At 32.6% G+C, this 23,621-nt stretch overlaps 1 protein-coding gene and 1 long non-coding RNA gene across 2 annotated transcripts; both read left to right on the forward strand.

Annotated features, from left to right (window-relative positions):
- Window positions 1-5,740: 5,740 nt before the first annotated feature.
- Window positions 5,741-7,378, forward strand: LOC140184571 (uncharacterized). The gene is made up of 2 exons (XR_011881641.1): window positions 5,741-6,101; window positions 6,502-7,378. It is a non-coding gene; the product is annotated as an uncharacterized lncRNA (long non-coding RNA).
- Window positions 7,379-10,610: 3,232 nt separating this feature from the next.
- Window positions 10,611-22,591, forward strand: LOC112803366 (uncharacterized). Its single transcript, XM_025846866.1, has 3 exons — window positions 10,611-12,434; window positions 14,114-14,176; window positions 22,583-22,591. Exons 1-3 carry the CDS (start codon window positions 10,611-10,613, stop codon window positions 22,589-22,591), a joined length of 1,896 nt encoding a protein of 631 aa, XP_025702651.1.
- Window positions 22,592-23,621: the final 1,030 nt, after the last annotated feature.

The raw sequence follows: 23,621 nt of genomic DNA on the forward strand, positions 1-23,621 counted from the left end.
TGGATATTTATGAAAAAAATTTTCAACTTTTTATATGTGAATATAATATAAATAAATTTATAATGTTTAAAATTAAAAGGTAACCAATTCAACCTTTTACCTTGTGCGACGTTATTTTGACTAGTGGTTGGGCCTCTATCCATTTTGTGAAATAGTCGATTCATTGGATAGTTCTATTTTTTCACAAATATAGAATAAATTAGACCCAGTTTGTTTGATTATGGATAAAGATAGGCATCGGTTTATCCAATTTGTATGGTTATAGATCGGCTATAACTTTTAAATTAATCAACAAATTTAATTAGACAAAACATCAGCAGATCTAATAAACATTAATTAAAATTTAAATAAATAAAAAAATTAAATATGTAATTAAAAAAAAACAGCTGAAAAGCTCAAAATGTCTACTTTCCAACGCAATAGAGAGCGCGCAAATTGGGCTTATGTAACTCCAGAAAATTCATTTCCGATTTTTTTTTAACGCTGTGCTGACTCTCGTTATTTAAATGACGCTATCCTTAAGAGGACACCTAAAGACGAGCCGTATTAGCCTTATCTTCGTCAGACTCCTCCAATTTTTTATTAACTTTATGGGCCCTTTCCTCCGTCATACTCTTTCATAATACATATTTGGCTATTTGGGAATATAAAAGTTTAGTAGGGTTAGAGAAACAAAGGAAAAACAAAAGGATATAGTAAAAAAAAAAAAGCTCTTAGTTTCCTTTAGATCTATCCAAGAACATAAAGTTTTTGTCATGTATAACGAGTCTTTTAAGACTTTTCGTTCGTTCTTCATTTATTTTTTCTTTTTAATTTTATTTTCTTTTATTTTCATTAATTTTTATCTTTTTTATATTTTATTAATTTTATGCTCCTAACACTCCTCTTTATGGATTAGCTACCCAACTTATCTTTCACGCGCCAAAATAAAACAACACAATTCTATCATCCGCATAAAATCCTTCCAGAACAAATAAAAAATTTAGGTCATCATCGTTTCTCTCTGATCAATCGCATCTCTCATCTCCTCGACGGTTCCACTGTTATTGTCATTTTTGTGAGACTCAGAAGATCTGGTGCCACTACAAAGGACAATAATAGAGTTGAAAGGAGACCGGTTGCCGCGATAGATCTAACGGAGAGGTATAGCAGTTGATAGTATAGTTATTGTTGTTGACAATGTTGCTGTTTTGGTCAGAGGAAGAGTGGAGATGCTGGCCGATCATGTATCAACAGTAAATTTGGTCACCTAAATTTCTATTTTAGTATTTGAGATTCATATAATTATCTATTTTGATTTCTTAAATGCAAAATTTTTTATAATAGTCTTTTAAATTCAAATTAAAATACTAATTTAGTCTCTTAAGTTTTTTTCTAACGATGAGTCAGTTAATAGAGAGTGCTATAATAACATCTTCCTTACCAAATTGAATATTACAACAATTAGTTAAGATGGCAAAATAAATATTTATACCTAATGTGGTTTTTAAAATCTTAATTTACTTCTATTATTTATCTGAGTATCAGTATTTTTTATTTTCTTTTTCTTCTTTTTTTTGTTTTTTTTTCCTTATTGAGACTTTGTCGTTCATTGCTATTCGAGGTACAAGTGCATCACCATATTTATCATCAACTGATTCTAAACTCGATAGAGCCTTATTAAAATGAAATTAAAATATTTACAAATTTAAAAAATTACTATTATTAATTAACAAATAAACGGTTACAAGGATACTTGCTTGAAGCATTGTATATTAATGGTATCTATTGAAGAAATTTTTTTATCATTAATTGCGTTACGTGACTTGAAGAGAGTGAATCTTCTCAAAAAAAAAAATTGAATGGTATCAATTATGATTTTTTATTTTTTATTGTTTTCTCTCTCATATTTAATTTTAGTTCCACTTATAAAATTAATGATGAAAGATCACATTTTATTTTTTCAAATTTTAAAAAAACTGAAAAGAATCCATTTCCTGATTTGAATAGTATGTTGGCTTCATGAATGTAATTACCAAAATTATTACAACTATGCACGTGAAAGAAACAAAATAAATGACACTAAATCAAAATTAACAAATAAAGCCAAAAATAAATAATTTAGACAAATTTTGACTAATTTTTTTGTTACCCAATATGTTTTTTATATTAATTAATAAGACTTTATTATTGCTTGTTCGGGTGAGATTTTTTATGGAAAAGTATTAATGCGCTAATAAATTTTGTGATTTATAATCATTAATTAGCTATTATTTGTATTTTTAATGATGTGAGTTTTTATCCAATAGCGTGAAATTATTTACTTTTTTTTATGATTAAATACAGATTAAATTTTAATAAAAATACTATTTCTACACTTTCACTTTTTCATTCACATACATTGGCCTATGATATTTTCTAATGAAGTAAAGGGATATAATAATATAGAAAAAATTTTAAATGTACCGAAAATACTAATGTTCTAGTTATTTTAACAGTTAATCTGAATTATAAAAAATATATATTATATATTAATTAAAATCGACGGTTAAACCAATTTAAGTATTTCGGATACACTTGAAATTTTTCCAATAATATATATGTGGGTACGGCGCTAATAAGGAAGAACACACTGATATACCAAGAGAGGCCATGTTGAGAAGGAACACGAGTGTTGAGGAGTGCTTATACAAAGTGATGCTGCCATTCTTTGTGTGTGATGTCAGATCCCCACCTGGTGCGGTATCACCACTTTGGTTTTGAAGCGTGACTTAAAAGATCATAGGAGGGGAAGAGGAAGTTTAGCGCTTATGACCAAGGTTGCAAGAACTGGATCGATTAATAAACCGGTGAGGTCACTGGTTTAATGGTTCATTGGTTCGACCGGGATTCGACCGGAATTTAACTGGTTTAATTAAATATTAAATAAAATTATTAAAAAACCTAAAAATAATTTTAAATATATAAAATCAAGGCTTAGCCTTGAAGTATACTACAGTATCACTAGTGATTGACACAATAGTAAATACTAAATACTGCTAGCTTTTCTTTTTGGCATTACAAAGGTGTGACTACTTTTCTCTGCCAAAGATGTTTACAGAAAGCATTCAAGTATTATACAGATACAAAGATACTCAGCAATAAAAGTTTCATGGATAATGTTCTTCTCAAGATCATTGAACAATTTAGCCACTGCTTTGTTATCACCTTACCAATTGATTTCGGAGTATTATTGTTCCAAAGCTTCAAATGTTTCCGGAGCAGGTAAAGATCATGATGCTTCATCTTGAATGGTTGAGTCATGTTGTGGAAGGAGTGTTCTCTTTGACAAAGATAGATGACATTGCAATTGCTCAAGGTTCTAAGGCTCGACCAATTTTTAAAGTAACTGCTCATTGGAGAAAAATTTTATTCAAGCAAACTTCTTATACTTTGTGATTGTTCCATCTATAACAATCAGAAAATCAAAGACAAGAAGCAATAAGAACAAAGTGGCAAGAAAATAGAAGCAAACAATGGATGAATCATGAATTACCCCTATATTCGTCACTGAATCAAACAGAAGCAACAAAACCCTAGTTCTAAACAGATTTATGAAGCAGCAAAATTGAAGCAGCAAAAAGTAAAAATATTCTCAAATCCACAACTATTGGCTATTGATTACAAACACACACAGTAACAAGAAACAACTCTATAAATATTAATAAGCACACATAAACACACAGAGAAAAGAAGGATGACAAATTCCCCAGCTGCCTTCAATGCCCCAGCCTCAATTGCTTGCAATGATCATCATTCAATCCCAAGTCACCAATAAACGCAACATAATAGAAAGCCAAAAACAGATTGAAGATTCATCAAACAGAAACCAAAATCATGTAATCTAGATAAACATGAAGCAGCAACTCAAAATCATGTAATCCAGATAAACATCAAGCAGCAACCAAAATCATGTAATCCAGCATGAACAAATAGGAATAGAAACATGAACAGAAAAATCAAATTATTAACATGTTCTGAACTTCTGATGAACACAGCTAACAAAACATGAACAGATGAACACAGACTTAACAAATCATGAACAGAAAAATCAAAAAATTATAAAATCAAGCACAGAGTAGGCGACGATTAAATAGGAGCCGAGGTGGAAGGCAGAGTATTACCGGCGACGACGGTGGAGGTGGAGAGCTCGGCGACGACGGTGGAGGAGAGGAGCTCCGCGACGGCGATAGAGGAGAGGAGCTCCGCGACGGTGAAGAGGGGCTGTGGGACGGCGAAGAGGGGCTGTGGGATGCGGTGGCGATGGTGGTGGCTATTAGGGTTCCTAAGAGGGTGAGAGGGTGAGAGTTGAGACTGAGATACTGAGATAGTGAGATGAGGATTGGGACTGAATTAGCCATTAGGGTTCGTGGCTTCTGTGTAGCCCTTTTCTTTTTTTTTTCTTCAAAACGACGCCGTTTTGAAGTTTAATATGCAAACCAATAAACCGTAAAAAACCGACCGGTTCTTCCGGTTCACCGGTTAACTGCCGGTTCGACCGGTTTTTCACCGGTTTTTTGCCAGACGATTTCTGACCTTACCCGGACCGGTTAGGTGACCGGTTTCCGGTTTTTCAGTTGAACCGGCCAGTCTGATTCGGTTTTCAGAACCATGCTTATCACCCAAGGTGGGATTGATTTGTCAGTTTTTGGATATTATGGGGTATTTTTATATTTATACACTAATAGTCTATTTTAATAGTTATTTTAGTGTATAATTAATATAATTATATAAAAAAATTAATAAGGAGATTCGACTGTGTGTTTTTTTAAATATTTTTTGTTTTTAAAATTTTAGATAAAAAAGTAAAAAAAAAACTAAAAATAACAATAAAAAATAAACATACAAATTAGACACGCCTTAAATTTTTTTAGAATCATAATTCTTTATTATAAAATCTCAAATGCTAAAACATTATTACTTCTAATAAAAGAATATTTATATTTAAAAAAATATTTTTCAATGTATAATCAATCATGCAATATATATAAAAAAATTAACGGTCAAATTAACTATTCAAATAAAATACGTAATAAACTAAAATTATATATTAAAAATAAGTTTAATACTACATATATTTATACATTAAAAAATAATTACTATGTAGTGTATTTTATATTTTAATATGTATTTTACATAAATAACTAATTTTATGATTAAATTTTGGTGTACATCTAATATAAATATTTTAATTTCTGACGGTAATGCCTCTCTAAGAATCATTATTTATAAGTTGTTTACCGCCGTAAAATTCATCAATAATCTATTACATACGAACGTATTATTATTCGAATATATTTTAATAAATTCGACGATAATATTTTTATTGTTGGACATTTTTAAAAATTTTATCGGTAAATTTGACTATTTTAATATATTATATATATATATATATTATATATAAATACATAATAATTAATTATAAGATTGATTTTTTTGTATATATAGTATTCTTTTATGTACAATATTTTAGGTGAATTATTATTTTGGGTGATGTTTTTACCATGGTTTTGAAAATCGGACCGGACCGACCGGTTCGATCGGATTAAGGTCATTTGGCCGGTCCGGTTGATGCTGAAAATCGACCTACAGAAAATCGGCGGAAAAAATTGGTTGAACCGGCGGTTAACCGGCGAACCGTATGAACCGACCGGATTTTTGGGCATCCCGGTTCGCTACTATATATATTAAAAAAAAAGCCAAACGAATCCAGAAAGCCCCCTCTTCTCAGTTCTCTCTCACAATTCACAAACGAACTTAGGAAACCCTAGCAGAGCTGTAGCCACCTTCAAGTTCTAGAACGCGTGCCGGCCCCTGCCATTCTCGCCGCCGACAGTGACAGCCCTCTGGAAGGTCTGCTCGGCCCTCTCAAATGTCAAGCCAGTAGTCGTCGTCGTCGGCCCTGAGTTGCTAATTTTTCTGTTTCGTTAAGTTTGGTTCGTTTATGGCTCTCACCGGCGCGCCTCAACTCAGTCGTGGACTTCTCTCATCGCCGTCGCTCACGCACGTTCGCTTCTCGTCGGCATTTTTCTGCTTCGTTTCTGTTCTCTCTCTTTTTCGTAGCTTAGTCACTGTCATCATTGGTAAGCCTCCATCCCTCTACTGCTTTTTCAGTTTCATTTTTTGGGGTTAATTACTATTTTTCTAGATTTAATTATGTTTTGTTGATTTTTTATGGGTTAATTAGTTGTTTTCTGAGTTAATTGTCTTCGTTGTTCATTGTTGTTAATAGGGATGGATTGTTGTTGTTTTGTTCTGTCTTCTGGGTTAATTATTATTAATTATTGGTAATTTTCTGAGTTATTTTTGTGCTATTTTTTTTAAATTCTGATTTAATTTACTCGTTGTTGGCTTGTGTCAGAGTGAAATTAGTTAAACTTAAAAACTTTTGTTATATTGATTCTGATTTCTGAGTTTTGTTATATTGATTTTGATTTTTGAGTTGTTGGTTGCTGATTTTTTTCTAATTCTTCTAATTCTGAGTTGTTGATGGTACTTTTGTTGGGGATGAATGTGTCAATACACAATTGAGATACTTATGCTCTTCAACTGGATCTAGCTCTGATTTGATACTGGAAGAAGAGTTTTCAGTTGAAATCCCGAATGAGAAAACTGATAAGCTTGCTCGCTATGCCAATGTTGCGAAATACATAGCCTCAGCCATAGCCTGCAGACTAGAAAATTGTTGAAAAGCCCTGAAACTTCACTTTATTATTCTTTTGGAGATGTGGAATTCTATGTTATATGAACCTGTGTGTAAGTTTGCTTAGTAGCATATAGGACTTAATGTTAGTTTCCTTAACATTGTGTTTTATATGGGAATGTCTTAATTGGGTTGAAGAATACCAAATAATTGATCTTAGCTAATATTGAACACTTGTGTTAGTTTACTTGGTGTTGATTATGATCTTTTTTTTTTTGGATTCTTTGGCTTTGAATGGCTTTGGATGCTGAGAAGTTTTTGGATTCTAATAAATATACTGATTCTGATTTTTGAGTTGTTGGTTCCTGATTTTTTCTAATTCTTCTAATTCTGAGTTGTTGGTGGTACTTTACTGGGAATGAATGTGTCAATATGCAATTGAGATCTTTGTGGATTTATCTCTGATTTGATATTGGAAGAAGAGTTATCAATGGATGATCTTTGCTTGTGTGGTTTGTTTGTTACAGAAAGTATAAAAGGCTCTTTTGCAATTTGATGTTCACTCAAAATCTGCTTTTTAGTTTATTTTGAATGTTATATAGAATATTTTGGATTTTGGATTCTGTAATTCTGGATTTTTGAATGTTATATTCAATTTTGTAATATGGATTATCTTTATGATGGAAACAATGGAATACTTAATGATGATTATGATTACTAATGAGTAGTGTCTTTATTTAGTTGAAAATTTGTTTAATTTTTTAATGCTATATTCAATTTTTGATTATATATTGAATTTTTTTATAATTTTACTGTATATTTAATTAAACCAGTTCGACCACGGTTTGACCCCGATTGAACCATTGAACCATTAAACCAGTTACTTGACCGGTTTAATGACCGGTCCGATTCTCGCAATCTTGGTTTTTACTATGGTTCTAAAAATCGGACTGAACCGATTCAACTGCAAACCATATAGTAATGCGGTTTGGTATATTGATTAAAATCAAAAATTCTAAAACCGTTCATAAATCATTAAATTGGTAGAGAATCGGTCGGTCGGTCGAATCGAACCAAAACCCAACTGGTTTTGTTCAAATGATGTCGTTTCATTGTTAAAGAAAAAAAAAAGAGAAAGAAATGGGGTTTCCTCCTCAAGCCTCTAGCCCTCCCTCTCATTCTCAAATAGCTTTTCCTCCTCCAAAAGCCAAAACAGGGAGAAAAGAAAGTGAGAAACCCTAGGAAAGTGGTCTCTCCCACCGCTACTGCAAGGAGTAAGAGTCGCTGCCGCCATCCGTGGCGCTCGGGCACCACAACATCTGTGTTTCTTCCTCATTCAACAATCGGTGGTCTTCGTCTTTCTCGAACTCATCGTCAGTGGTCTTCATCTTTCTCGAGCTCGTCACCAGTAGTCTTCGTCAGTGGTTATCATGGTCGAAATCTCAAACAGTCCAACTCCTCTTGAACAATCCAACCCGTTTGCTCTTCGTGCTCAGCCGCGCATGCCCCTCTCCTCAGACTATGGCTCCTCCCAGGCTATAGTGGAAAGGGGGGCAATGGCCCCTCCCAAGCCTCTAATTTTTAAGTTTAGCTCCCATTTAATTTTTAATTTTTAATTTTTTTCTCTTCTTAACTTATATTTTTCATGTTCGTCCCTCCCAAAAAATTTTTTAGCTCTGTCCCTGTATAAATATATATATAAAACTAAAATTGATGAAGTAAATTTTTGAGTTTATATTTTTATAAGATTATAAAATTTTAGTTAATTATATTTTATATAATGTTTTAAATTTAGAAGATATTTCAAAATTTATATTAGATTATAATTATGATTTAGAGTGTTTATTTATAATTTATTTATTATAAAATAATTTTTTCAATTAAATTTCGATTAAAATAGTTGAATACTGAATAGTATACTAGTAACTAAAACAGAGTAATGACCGTAGTCTGATTTTCAAAACCTTGGTTTTTACTCCATGTAGTGATAATATGATATGAAAATATAATGGAGATGCATGAAGTGGATGGGACGGTTGAGTTAACCATGCAATATTTGCATGCATAGGGAAAAGACCTCTCCCCAGGAATCTTGCTGGTACAGAACAGCTAGGCCCTATTATATATCTATCTTTAGGGTAACTACCTACTGCCCTAAGCTCCGTAGCATATTGCTAAATGCTAATTACAGGATAAATCGTCAATTTTGTCGCCTAATTATTCTGCTGCCTCACATAATCACATGACATACTTCCTCAAGCTACGTGTGCTTTGTCCATTCACACTAACTCTTTCTGCCTATAATTTACATCCATTATTGTTCACCATGATTAACCAATCAGAGCGTTTTTGTCAAATATGGCTTTGTTAATGAGCATATTTTTTCTGGAGAATAAAAATTCATATTAATATTTTATGGAGAATTTTAAAGTGTAAAATTATACATAGAGAGAATAATATTGTCAGGTAATAACTCATATTTTATTCAAAATGTCTTTATTATATAGTTTAAAGTTTTGAATATTTGCTGATGGATGTCAAATAAGTTTTTTTCCCCCTTATAAAACACATGTTTTGGATTTTGATTTTGTAAATCTTTCTTTTGGTTTTGGTCCAATAAAATTTTAAAAGTTTTAGTTTTGATTTCTGTTGTTAATTTTTTATCAATATAAAATATTCCTTTTTTTGTTTTGTTCCTGTAAATTTTTTTAATATTGGTATCGTAAAATCTAAAACATTTTGATTTTAATCCCGACCGGTAGTTTTTGTTTCATTAAGTATTAATGTGCGAAACAAGTTAAATAGTTTTTAAATTTTAGTAGACCAAAACAAAAACAAATTATGAAAGCCAAAACCAAAAAACATATATTTAATAAAGACCATAATTTATTTAAGCCTAAATTTTATTAGTCTTCTAATAAACTTTGTTTGAACTTGCATCTAAAAACATGCATGCATGTGTATCCAGTGGCCATGGTCCCCCCCAAATTTTTTTAAAAAAATAGTAAATAGTAATAATTAATAATATTAAATTTTTTTATATATAATATTAAAAAAAATATAACTTACAAAATTTTATAAATTAAAAAAACTAAAAACTGCATTATGTATTAGATATTTGAATTATTGTTGCTCTTGTTAACAAATAGCCCATTCTAATAATTAATAAAAATGGTTCTATTATACTAGCCCAAGCCCATACTATTAATTAAAGTAACCCTAGTACATTTTTCAAATATTTGTTTCAAACTATCATAGGCATAGCGTCACTTTTCTCTCTCTTTTAGTGATTCCCAAACTTTTGGTCTTCTACTCTTCTCATTCTAATTTTCTTTCCATACCAAAACAAGACATACGAAGAAAAACCATTGAAGAGAAGTGAACAACAAAATATTAACCATTGAATGCACAACAAAGATTCAAAGAGGTATATTTCAATTTTTTTTAAGTTAATGACAATGTCAAGTATTATTTACATTATTTATTTAAAATAATTAATTTATTTTTTTTATAATGGACAGTGTTCAAAGATTGAAGTGAGGACAAAACTCAATAGAATTATTTTTTTGTGAGACTTGGAACAAAAAATAATCAGGTAAATCAATAACTTTATTTTTGGTTATTATATATTTGTGTTTCTAAAATTATTTGTTATTGCTCAATAGGTTTAATATTTTTTTTTAAGAAAATAATATATATGCAATTATTTTTGTTTTTTTTTTGTTAGATAGTTCAAGTTAAGTTAAAAATGTCAAAGATGAAAACAATTCACTCATTTTTCAAGAGAAAAGAGAGAATATATGATGAACAAAATTCAGCTTCAGATTCTTTGAGTAATGTTCAAAATATTATTGAACAACCTGTGACACAACTTGTTGAGCAAGATATTCAACCCCCTGCTTCCAAAATAGCAAGGACTGAAATAGATCAAGTTAATATTGATACATTGATGCGTGATCCCGGAAAGCGTCCGCAAATTTGGAATTATCCTATCAATCAACAAGATGAAATCCGTAGAGCATACATAAAGTTTGGACCATATCAATTTATTATGGATGAGTACCCTCTTTGTGGTCTAGAAAGTCATCCTCGTCGTTTCAAAGCTCATTGGTTTAAGAGTTTTTCTTGGCTAGAACATTCGCCAGAAGTGGATGCTGCATTTTGTCTTCCATGCTATTTATTTTCTAGAAAATCAAGTCCATTCACATCAGGAGGATTTCGCAATTGGAAAAAAGTGAATAATGGAAAGGATTGTGCATTTTTATCTCATGTGGGTAAATCTCTTAATTCTCCTCATAATATTGCTGTTAAGTCTTGTAAAGATTTGCTTAATCAATTATGTCACATTGACAAAGTATTGGCTAAGCAAAGCTCACAACAAGTTTTAAGCAATAGATTGCGTCTTAAAGCCTCTATTGATACTGTCAAATGGTTAACGTTTCAAGCTTGTGCTTTTAGGGGACATGACGAGAGTCATGAGTCTCAGAATCGAGGAAATTTTCTTGAAATGTTAAAATTATTAGCTTCTTACAATAAAGAAGTGGATGCAGTTGTTTTGGATAATGCTCCTCAAAATGCAATATACACATCACCTTCTATTCAAAAGGAAATTCTACATGTTTTTGCTAGAAAGGTGCAAAATGAAATTCGCAATGAGATTGGTAATGCAAAGTTTTGTTTGATTGTTGATGAAGCTAGAGATGAATCTAGAAGAGAACAAATGGCACTTGTTGTTAGATTTGTTGATAAGCATGGATTTGTCAAAGAAAGGCTAATAGATGTTGTTCATGTCAAAGATACTACTTCTGCTACTCTAAAACAAGAGATTTGTTCTGCATTATCTCATCACAATCTCAACATTCAAAATGTTCGAGGTCAAGGGTATGACGGAGCTAGTAATATGCGTGGAGAGTGGAAAGGGTTACAAGCTTTAATTATTCAAGAATGTCCTTATGCATATTATGTTCATTGCTTTGCTCATCAATTACAGCTAGCTCTTGTTGCTGCGGCTAAAGAAGTTGTTGATGTTCATGCTTTTTTCCAAAGTTTGAGTAATATTATCAATGTTGTGTGCTCTTCTTGCAAACGCAATGATGAATTACGATCTGCTTATGCAACTGAAATTTCCCATTTAGTTGCAACTAATCAAATTGAAACAGGAAGAGGAGCAAATCAAATTGGCACATTAAAAAGATCAGGAGATACCAGGTGGAGCTCTCACTTCAACTCAATTTGTAGCCTTTTACGTATGTTTGGAGCAACAACTTCAGTTCTGGAAGATTTGGCTACTAATGGATCTACATATTCTCAACGTGGTGATGCTACTTATGCTCTTAAATCTTTATTATCATTTGATTTTGTTTTCATTTTGCATATGATGAAAGAAATCATGGGAATCACTGATAAACTTTGTCAAGCATTGCAACAAAAATCTCAAGACATTTTGAATGCTATGCATCTGGTTTCTAGTACAAAGTCATTGATTCAACAGTTAAGAGATAGTAGTTGGGGAGCACTTTTGGAGAAAGTTAGTTCTTTCTGCAATGATCATGCTATTCAGATACCTGATATGGGTGCTTCTTTTAGTGACATAATTCGGTCTCGTCGTAAAAAGGATGTTGTCACTGTTGAACACCACTATCGTGTTGACATTTTTACTAGCGTGATAGATTTTCAATTGAAAGAGCTAAATAGTAGATTTAGTGAGCAAGCAACCGAGCTCCTCATACTGAGTACATCTCTAGATCCTAAAGATGCTTTCAAGTTATTCAGTGTTTGCAACATATGCAATCTTGTAAAGAATTTCTATTCTTTAGATTTTTCTGAGCAAGAAAAGATTCAATTGGATTATGAGTTACAACATTATGAACTTGATGTGGTTAAAGCTCCAGATTTTCAGAATTTGTCTACTCTTGCTGAATTGTGTCAAAAATTGACAGAGACAGGAAAATCAAATATATATCCTTTAATTGATAGATTAATTCGTCTTGTTTTGACTCTTCCTGTGACAACAGCAACAACTGAACGGGCCTTTTCAGCTATGAAGATTATTAAAACAAGGCTTCGAAACAAGATGGAAGATGAATTTTTAGCAGATTGTATGATTGTATATATTGAAAAGGAAATTGCTTCAAAATTCACTTCAGAGATGATAATTGATGATTTTAGTTCCATGAAGCATCGTCGAGCAAGTTTAAAAATATCAAAATCTTAAAGTATGTAGTTGAACATTGACTTTTATATAATATAATTACTTTTTTGATATATATGCTACAAATCATATTTTGTTAATTTTTTGTTATATTTTATATTTAATTGGCCCCCCTCTTATGAAATTTCTGGTTCCGCCACTGTGTGTATCAGTCCATGTACAAAATATTCTTTTATATATATTATAAAGAAACAATAAAATTAAAAAAGGAGAAGACACATAAAATTTTGGGTGGTCATTGATACTATTGGAAGATGGAGGACACATTATTGACACCTAAATAATTTCTTTTGTTTTGGTATGAAGTTTCCGTACATTATTAATAGTGAGGGTGGTTGTGGTCCAATCTAAGAGTGGGTGTTAATTATACACACTATTACGTGCAATAATAGTGTCCGTCAAAATTCTCGTGACGAAGATTAAGTAAGCGGATATCAGTAAATAAACTGTCACTACTATAGTAGTATAGTACTATATATATATATATATATATATATATATATATATATATATATATATATATATATATATATATATATATATGTTCGATCATGTCATGTACACTGCTCTAATTATTTGAAAATAATTATCCAATTCTGAATTTATTTTTATCTTTTTTGAAGAAAGCATTGCTAATGGGTTTGCAATTTGAATGCATGATATTAGGAATCTGCACACATTCTGTGTCCATGTGCAAAGAACGGACACATCTACTGAATTCCAGTGGGTAACCTACTTTCACTGTTCTTGGTTATTATTAGTTTAAATATTTAATAAATAACTAATAAATTATTTTAACTGTTGAAAAAAATAATAATTAATAATTAAATTAAATTTACATCAATATACCAATTAATAAAAATATTTTAAGTTTTCAATAACTTTTATTTATATTATATATTTTTTATTCCTCAATTATATATGTATATATCAAGTGACATTATTTTAAAATTAAACATGAGAAATTCACTAAGTTCATATAACTTTAAAATTAGTTTAAATCGATATATATATATATATATATATATATATATATATATATATATTAATTCATTTTTATTATATAACTGTTTAATATATATGTATTATGTTTCCTTCATTGCATTGATTAAATTACAAAAAAGTTAACATAAAAAGTGTATTTAATTTAAGATGTGTATTTTAGTATTTTTTATGTCTCTCACATCAGCTCAAACAATGAGTTTCGGTCTTCTATATAACTATAATTTTTGTTGTGATAGGTAGGAGTGGCAACACTATTCAAATCCGCGGGTACTCACTCCCCTCTTATCCGTTTGGGGCGGGTAATTATTTGTACCCGGACCGGGGCGAATTTTAGCGGGACGGATTTTTGGGCAGGGCGGGGCGGGGCGGTGTCGGGTTTAAGTTAAACCCGCCCTGATATATATAATAGATATATAAATATATATTTTTAATATATAATATATGTAATATATATAAAATAATTAATAAAATGATTAATAATATTGTATTATATTTAAATTTTAATTTTGTTATGAAAGTAAATAATGGTTATATAATTCTTAAAATTTTATTTTATATTTTGGATTTAATAATTATTGGGGCGGGTACCGAAGGAGCGGGTTAGAGTTTAACATTTTACTACCCGCGGGTAGAAGTGGGGCGGGTTCGATGCGGGTTTTTGTTGAGCGGGGTGGGGTCGGGTAGAGCAAAAACCCGCCCCTACCGGCCCCGTTGCCACCCCTAGTGATAAGAATGTAAGAAGTGAATCTCCATTAATATTTGGGTGGCTAACTTTTTTAAGTGAAAATAAAGTTTAAATTATTAAAAGAAGATTGAAGTTAATTACATTTAAAATTTCAATTTTTGTACACTTATAAATAGAGAGTCTGATATAAAGAATAATATACACAGCAAAAATAATTCTCTCTCTTTCTTTATGTTGCAACTATTTTAAATACTCTTCTCTCACTCTTTATATATTAGTAAATATATTAATCATCTCTATTATATTGAGATAGTAATTGTGGTGAATATTACTACTAGAGTTATCTAATTATACTTTCTTATTTTATATTTATTACCTCTTCCTTATTTATTTATTTATTTATTTTACAACATGTTATCAGCACGAGACTCTATCAAATTTTAGGAAGAATCAAGTAACAAATTTTTATTATGTCGAAACTCTCTCATCTTGAATTTAATGCTCTTGATATATCTGGAAATAACTATTTATCATGGATACTAGATGCTGAAATCCATCTTAATTCAATGGATCTTGGAGATACCATTAAGGCTAAAAATAATGCATCTCAAAAGGATAAAACCAAGGTCATGATCTTTCTTTGTTGTCATCTTGACGAAGGATTGAAAAATGAATATCTCATACTAAAAGATCTTGCAGATATGTGGAAATACCTTGAAGAAAGGTATAATAATAAAAAAGCGGTGATATTTTCTCAAGCCCAATATGAATGGGCGCACTTGCGTTTACAGGATTTTAAATGCATAAATGAATATAATTCAGCAATGTTCCGAATCACCTCACAAATGAAATTATGTGGGAAAAAGATAACTGATAATGATATGTTAGAGAAAATTTTCTCGACCTTCCATGTATCGAATGTGCTCTTGCAGCAGCAGTATCGAGAAAAAGGATTTAAAAATATTCTGAGCTAATTTCTTGCCTTCTTGTTGCTGAACGCAACAATGAGTTGCTCTTAAAAAATCATGAACCGCACTCCGCTGGTGCCGCCCCATTTCCTGATGCAAATGCGGAAAATTATTACCCCAGAAGAGGTAAATGGCAAGGTTTTAGTAACAAGAAAAAATATGGAAGGAAGAAGAATTACGTTCACAAGAAAGAATCCCACCAGAAGTGGGATAAAGAAAGAAACACTAGGCAAAATAAATCAACAGAAGATAAATATTTTCGTTGTGGTGGAAAGGGCCATTGATCGCGTACCTGTCGTACCCAAAGGCACCTAGTCGATCTTTATCAAGCATTTTTGAAAAAGGACGACAAAGGAAAGGAGACGAATTTCGTTTCAAATGGTGCTGAAAATTTCAGCACTCATTATGATGTATCTTATTTTTTTGAGGATCCCAAAGGAAATATTGGTCATTTGATCAATGATGGAATAGTCTAATATGTGAGTATTCATGTAAATAAATAATGTAAGAAACTTATTGTTAAGTTTTATTTCCTATGCATCTGAATTTCAAGTATGATGTATAATAAAATATTTATGAATTTTAAAATTACTGAATGTGACAAGATAATAATAATAAAACTTTTAGTATATACTATACCTTTTTAGAAAAATAATTTCAATCAAGAATTCAATTTGACTGTCATGTACTACTACTCATTTTATTATTATTATTATTTGTCTTTGAAGAAAATAGCAAGGATATATAATGAAGATGTATGCCTTGCAGATAGTGCAAGTTCGCACACCATTCTTAAAAGTAATATATATTTTACCCATCTTGTGCCAAAAGAAGAATATGTTAATACTATTATTGGCTCAAGCAATGTGATAGAAGGCTCCGGAAGAGCTATAATTTTGTTTATGGAGGAACAAAATTCATAATAAATAATGCACTATTGTCTACTAAGTCTCTAAGGAACTTATTGAGCTTCAAAGATATTCGCCGAAATGGATATCATATTGAAACTAGGAATGAGAGAAATCATGAGTACTTATGTATCACAACTCATGATTCAAATAAAAAGGTTATATTAGAAAACTTACCCTCATTTTCAACTGGGTTATATTATACCAAAATTAATACAATTGAATCACATGCCATTGTAAACCAGAAGTTTACTAGCCCAAATGAATTTATAACTCGGCATGATCGATTGGGTCATTCGGGAACAACTATGATGCAGGGAATTATTGAAAACTCCTATGGACATTTACTAAAGAACCAGAAGATTCTTAAGTCTAGTGAATTTTGTTGTGCTGCATGTTCTCAAGAAAAGTTAATTTTAAGGTCATCACCAGTAAAGATTAGATTTGAGTCTCCTAAATTCCTAGAAAGGATTCAAGGTAATATATGTGGACCTATTCATCCACCATGTGAATCTTTTAGATATTCTATAGTCCTAATAGATGCATCTTCGAGATGGTCACATGTGTGCTTATTCAATTAAAAGCACAGTTTCCAGAAAAATCCAATCAGAGTAATTCATCTTGATAATGCTGGTGAATTTACTTCCTAAGTCTTTGATGCTTATAGTATGGCTAACAGAATAAGTGTTGAACATCTAATAGCTCATGTTCACACACAAAATAGGTTAGCAGAATCACTTATTAAACGCCTCCAATTAATTGCTAGCCCTTATGAGAACAAGTCTCCCAACCTCAACTTGGGGGCATGCTATTTTACATGTCGCAACACTTATTCGTTTGAGGCCAACAAGTTACCATAAGTTCTCTCCTATGCAATTAGATTTTGGCCAGCAGCCAAATATTTTTCATTTAAGAATATTCGAGTGTGCGATATATGTGCCCATTGCACCACATTCTTTCACCAAAATGGGACCCCAAAGTAAATTGGGGATATATGTTGGATATGATTCTCCCTCTATAGTGAGGTATCTTGAGATACAAACTGGTGATGTATTTAAAGCCCGAATTGCAGATTATCATTTTGATGAATCAAAATTTCTAACATTAGGGGGAGAGAATAAACTTCCTTAAAAAGAACTTAATTGGAATGCATCATCCTTGATGCATTTAGCTCTTCAATCAGGGCAATGTGAACTAGAAGTTAAAAGATTATACATTTGCAAAGAATAGCAAGTGAATTGCCTGATGCATTTTTCAGTACAAAGAGGATAACCAAATCTTATATACTAGCGAAAAATATCCTAATTTGAATTGATGTCCTAATTGGACAAGTGGCCACCGAAACAAGTTCACGCCAGAAGCGTGGTAGAGTGGTTGGTTCCAGAGACAAAAATCTTCGAAAAAGAAAAAAGGTAAATACTATTCCTGTTGAAAAAATATAGTAAAGATACCTGCATTTGTCCAAAATTCTGATATAGTTTTGACGTCAGAAGACATTCAAGTACCTGAAAATTATAAAAATGGCGAGATCTCGATAAATTATGTCCTTATAGGAGAGAAATGGGACCAAAATAAGACAATTATCAATGAAATATTTGCATATAATGTGGCATTAAATATCTTGCATGAAAGTAAGGATCTTGAGCCAAGAACAGTCGAAGAATGTCGACAAAGGAATGATTGGCCAAAATAGAAAGAAGCCATGAAGGTTGAGTTAGACTCACTTGCAAAACGTGAAGTTTTTGGATCTGTAGTTCATACACCAGAAGATGTAAAACCTGTTGGATATAGATGGGTATTTGTGAGAAAATGAAATGAGAAAAATGAAGTTGTACGCTACAAAGCTCGATTTATGGCGCAAGGTTTTTCACAAAGACCCGGTATAGATTATAAAGAAACATATTCCTCTGTAGTAGATGTAATAACATTGCGTTATTTGGTCAGTTTATCTGCATATCATAAACTACATATGCATTTAATGGATGTGGTAACAACCTACTTATACGACTCATTAAATCGTGATATCTGTATAAAAATTCCTGAAGGATTAAAGATATCTAAACCATCCAATGAATATTCACGAGGGTTATACTTAATCAAATTGCAAAGATATTTATATAATCTAAAGTAATCTGGACGAATGTGGTATAATCGTCTTATTGAGTATTTGGGTAAAAACGGATTTAAGAATGATGATATCTGCCCATGTGTATTCATAAAGAAATCTGCATCTGGATTCATTATAATTGTTGTGTACATTGATGATTTAAATATCATTGGAACTTTTGAAGAGATTTTAACAACTATAAAAGCTCTGAAAGAAGAGTTTGAGATGAAAGATCTTGGAAAGACTAAATTTTGTCTCAGCCTGCAGATCGAGCATACAAAAAAATGGGATCTTTATTCATCAAACAACATACACAGAAAAGATTTTGAAGAGATTTTATTTGGATAAGTCACATCCATTAAGTACCCCAATGATCATAAGATCTTTGGATGTGAAAAAGGATCAATTTCGTCCTAAAGAAGAAAATGAAGATATCCTTGATCCTGAAGTACTATATCTTAGAGCCATTGGAGTGTTAATATATCTTGCTAATAATAAACGACCCGATATATCATTTACTGTGAATTTACTAGCAATGTATAGTTCCTCTCCAACCAGAAGACATTGGAATGGAATCAAACAAATCTTTTGATATCTTCATGGAATGGTTGATATGAGATTGTTTTATCCCCCCCAAGTCACAACTAGTTGGGTATGTAGATGCAGAATACTTGTCTGATCCACATAAAGGAAGATCTCAAACAGGATACCTGTTCACATATGGTGGTACACTATATCATGGAGGTCCACAAAACAGACGATTGCAGCAACCTCCTCTGGTCATACTGAAATACTAGCGATACATGAAGCAAGTCACGAGTGTTTTTGGCTCAAGAGTTTGATCTAATATATTCTGTCATCATGTAGACTGATTGATCATAAGATAGCTCCAACTGTCCTATTTGAAGATAACACAGCATGCATTGCTCAACTTAAGGGTGGATATATCAAAGGTGATAGAACAAAGCATATTTCTCCCAAATTCTTCTTCACCCATGATCTTTAAAATTAAGGAATAATTGATGTCCAACAGATCTGCTCAAGTGACAATCTGGCAGATTTATTTATAAAGTCACTTCCAAAACCTCATTTGAAAAATTGGTACATCAGATTGGAATGCGCTGATTTTGAGACATTAAATGATGTTGACAAAAGAGGGAGACTGTACTCTTTTTTCCTTGGTCAGGTGTTTTCCCATTTGGTTTTTTTTTACAATGTTTTTAATGAGGCAGTCCCCATCAAAGGATATTGTACTCTTTTTCCTTCACTAAAGTTATTTTTTCCATTGGGTTTTTCTTTAGTAAGGTTTTAACGAGGCATAATCCTAAATGGTCATCTAAGGGGGAGTGTTGTGATAAGGATGCATGAGGTGGATGCCCATTAATATTTGGGCGGCTAACTTTTTCAAGTGAAAAAGTTAAGATTATCAAAGGAAGACTGAAGTTAATTACATTTGAAACTTCAACTTTTGTACGCCTATAAATAGAGAGTATGATATGAAGAATAATATACACAACAAAAATAATTCTCTCTCTTTCTTTATGTTGCAACTATTCTAAATACTTTTCTCGCACTCTTTATATATTAGTAAATATATTAATCATCTCTGTTACATTGAGATAGTAATTATGGTGAATATTACTACTAGAGTTATCTACTTATACTTCCTTATTTTATATTTATTACCACTTTCTTATTTATTTATTTATTTTACAACAATTTTATATTTTAACAACAATCGTAATCAATGTATATCAAAATCAGCTATTAGTATAAAATATATTAAAAAAATACAAAATATATACTAAAAATAAGTTAGACAACATATATAGACACACACAAAATATTGTTCGTCAGCTGACCTGAATGAAATAAATGAGAGAATAGGACTGAATACTCCAACATCGAATGCAAAGCAGAAAATATAAGAGAGAAAGTATTGAAGGGTTAGGGATCACACTTTACTCCCTTATTTTTTTAAAAAAATTAAGGGGATCTGTTTTCTCTAACGCTTAAGTCAGAGAGTATTCAGAGAAATGAGGTAAAAGTAAGATTATGTTCATACCTTTAGAGGAGCCTCGTGCTTCCTGTTTGTAATGGTCATGAGAATTTGCGGTGGATCCCTTGATTTAAGGGGTTCTCGTCATTTTCTTCCTCTCATGATTTAAAGGAGATTAAATGCAGGATCAGGAAAAATATCAGACCGAATCTTGCCTTTCTCGGGTTCGGAGGGCCTTCCATCTCCAGGCCATTAGTGATGGGCCGATTTGGGGGCCGTGGCAAAATATCGAGACTCATGGTCTGGAACAGTACCCCAAACATGGGGTTGCTAACTTGCGACGCCTCATATTTTGTATGGACCGTTATTACTCTTGAATTCGTACCATCGCTGTGTTTGGGTTCAAAGCCTTCTGAATTGACGCAACGATTGCACTGTTCAAGGTGTTGTAACTGCTACAAGTGTAGTGGGTTTTAAATGAAGGTGGAAAAACTCCATTTTTTCCACTTTTTCGTCACCCTTTATAAGGCTCCATTTGAAAATTCTAACTGTTATCTCTGTTATTTCTTCTCTCTGACATCCTTATTCTTTACTACACTTCTACCACCTTTTCTTTCTTCGTTTGCCATAGTGATCCCTTGCCCACCGTCATCCTTTGGTGATGGTTTCTGCTGTTACTTCTTGTCGCACCATGTAATCGTTGCATTCTTTCACTAGTATGTTCACCTTAAGAGCATAGTATACTTGATTGACCATAGGATACAAGTGCAGTAGGGGTACCATTCCACCTTTTAGCATGTAGGTAGAGTTTAGTATTTTATCCTAGGTTGACACTACAAGAAAATTATTGAATACCATCAGATTTATAGGCAAAATTATGAAAATAATTTGTCGGCAAACTTATCACCGATTTATTTACCATAAAAAATAAGTCGATGGTAATATCCTCGCCGATAACTATTTAACGTCAAAATTTTGTAACCCATGGGAGAATTCTGGCACTGAGGTGTCCATCACCAATGGTGGCGTTGTTGAAGTAGTGGGTTGTTAAGTGGGTGGAGGAGGTGGAAGAGTCCACTTTGGTAAAGCAGCACGATGACTACCTAGTGGAGGGAGTAGAACAGCATGACCCACGTAGTTAGGGTTTGGGACTATGATAAATGGCTTATCTTGTGATGAACCAGGGGCAGCCGAGGTAGAAGGCAAGGACTGAGTGGTCCCATGGGAGCCAGTAGTCGCCTTCCCTCTATCCCAACCATGAGGCTGACTGGTGACACCTTTATCTGTCATCATGTCTATCTAAAACATGCTTAAATTATAGAGAACCAAACCTGTAGCCTTATATATATATATATATATATATATATATATATACACTTTACTAATTAATTTCAACCATAATTTTGACAAAATTTTAATATAACCTCCCCTAAAATATGGACATATTCACCTTTACAGTTTTCACAAATTCAACTAACCTCAACTCACAACATCAGTTAAAACTCAATTAATTTTATCAAATCTCATAAGAGGGTGAGAGGTCTTCCTATGATTTTTTCTTCTGACTGTTTTAAATCGGGAGAGTTTGAGGCAAAAGAGGGGTTATATTTAGTTTTAGGATCAACAAAAATGATAAATTTTTCTATCTATTTGAGGAGTTGTTTCATGGTTTCAAGGAACAATACTTTAAGGTCAGACCTGCCCGGGGGATATCATCCCTTCTAACTAACCTAGGAGCGAGACCGTAGGTTCCCGACTTACTGGAATTTTGGGACAATGGATGGCTGTTTTGTTAAAGTATTGTTCGAGAGGTTGTCACTAGAAGAGAGTTAGGACATCGACATTCTAATGGCGGTATTTTGTGACACTGCTCTCAACCTTAGGGATGTTTTGGGGATCGAGAGGTCGGTCACTATCTTGTTGGTATGCCTTTAGTTTTGCTATTCTTCTTTTTCTTTATAAGTTACTTCCTTGTTTTATCTTGTTCTCTTTATGGCTAATGTTATCAGCTTCTGACTTCATCTTTTGATTTTTGCAGTTGGCATAGAAAGTGGGCATACTACTTTAGCGACTTTGAGGGATGCCTTCTAAGCTAAGAAAGAGGAGGATGAGGTGACACCAGAGCAATCCGTCCATGCCAAGGATGAAAATACATCTGGGGCCCCGATCATTATGGAGCAGCCTGTTGGTGAGCTTTCAATTGAGGCCATGGAAGATCGGGACCTTGAAGAAAGAGAATGGAACATTGTTGTGATCTTCGATATTGAGACAGAGAGGAAGAAGAGAAAAACTAGGGAGCTTACCTCTAGTACAAGTGGCTCATCGCCCTTCAAGTTCTTAATGTCTAGGGCCTTTGACGCGGGGGAATTTATTGATTAGCACTTGCTCCCTGCCACGGCTGAGGAGTTGGATATAGTGGATCTGTCCGAACAAGCGAAGTCGATAGAGCGTGCATTATTCCACTTAGTTGTGCTTGCTCACAAGGATGAGACAGTGCTGACACATTCACACCTTCTAGATGAAAAGTTTCAGCAGACCTAATGCCTCTCTGACAAAAAAATGGAGCTCCTTGTGGAGGTCGAAAAGTTGGGACAAATGCTAGAGGCTTCGAGAAATCAAAGGCAGAAAAGGTGGCTAGGGCTGAGGCTTCCGAAAAGAAGGCTAAAGCTGCTCTGGCTAAAGGTCAAGGTCACAATGACTGCTACCAGGGAGGCCTTGAAGTCATAATTCCAATTCTTGGCTCCCGACATCTACATGAGCCAACTTAAGGCCTTTCAAATTATGAAAGATAGCCAAATAGCAAACCTCTGAGTAGTTTTCCATTGTATTTTATTATAAGTTATTGTACATTTTTGTGCATGTTTTCGTCATTTCAAAACTCGTGTTAAATTCTGCTAATTTGGATTTTTGTTTAGCACTATGTATTGAAGCCCTATTTTTGGAATTCACTTTTTGAACTTCGTCATATGGATATCCATGATATTTTTTGGTTTTTGATGTATTTTGGTGGGAGTGTCTCGGGGTTGATCGGGCCTCGAAATACTGTTCTACTAGTAGACCATGAAAAGTTTGTTTAT

Source organism: Arachis hypogaea, chromosome 5, assembly GCF_003086295.3.
Source record: "Arachis hypogaea cultivar Tifrunner chromosome 5, arahy.Tifrunner.gnm2.J5K5, whole genome shotgun sequence".
Taxonomy (NCBI): domain Eukaryota; kingdom Viridiplantae; phylum Streptophyta; class Magnoliopsida; order Fabales; family Fabaceae; genus Arachis; species Arachis hypogaea.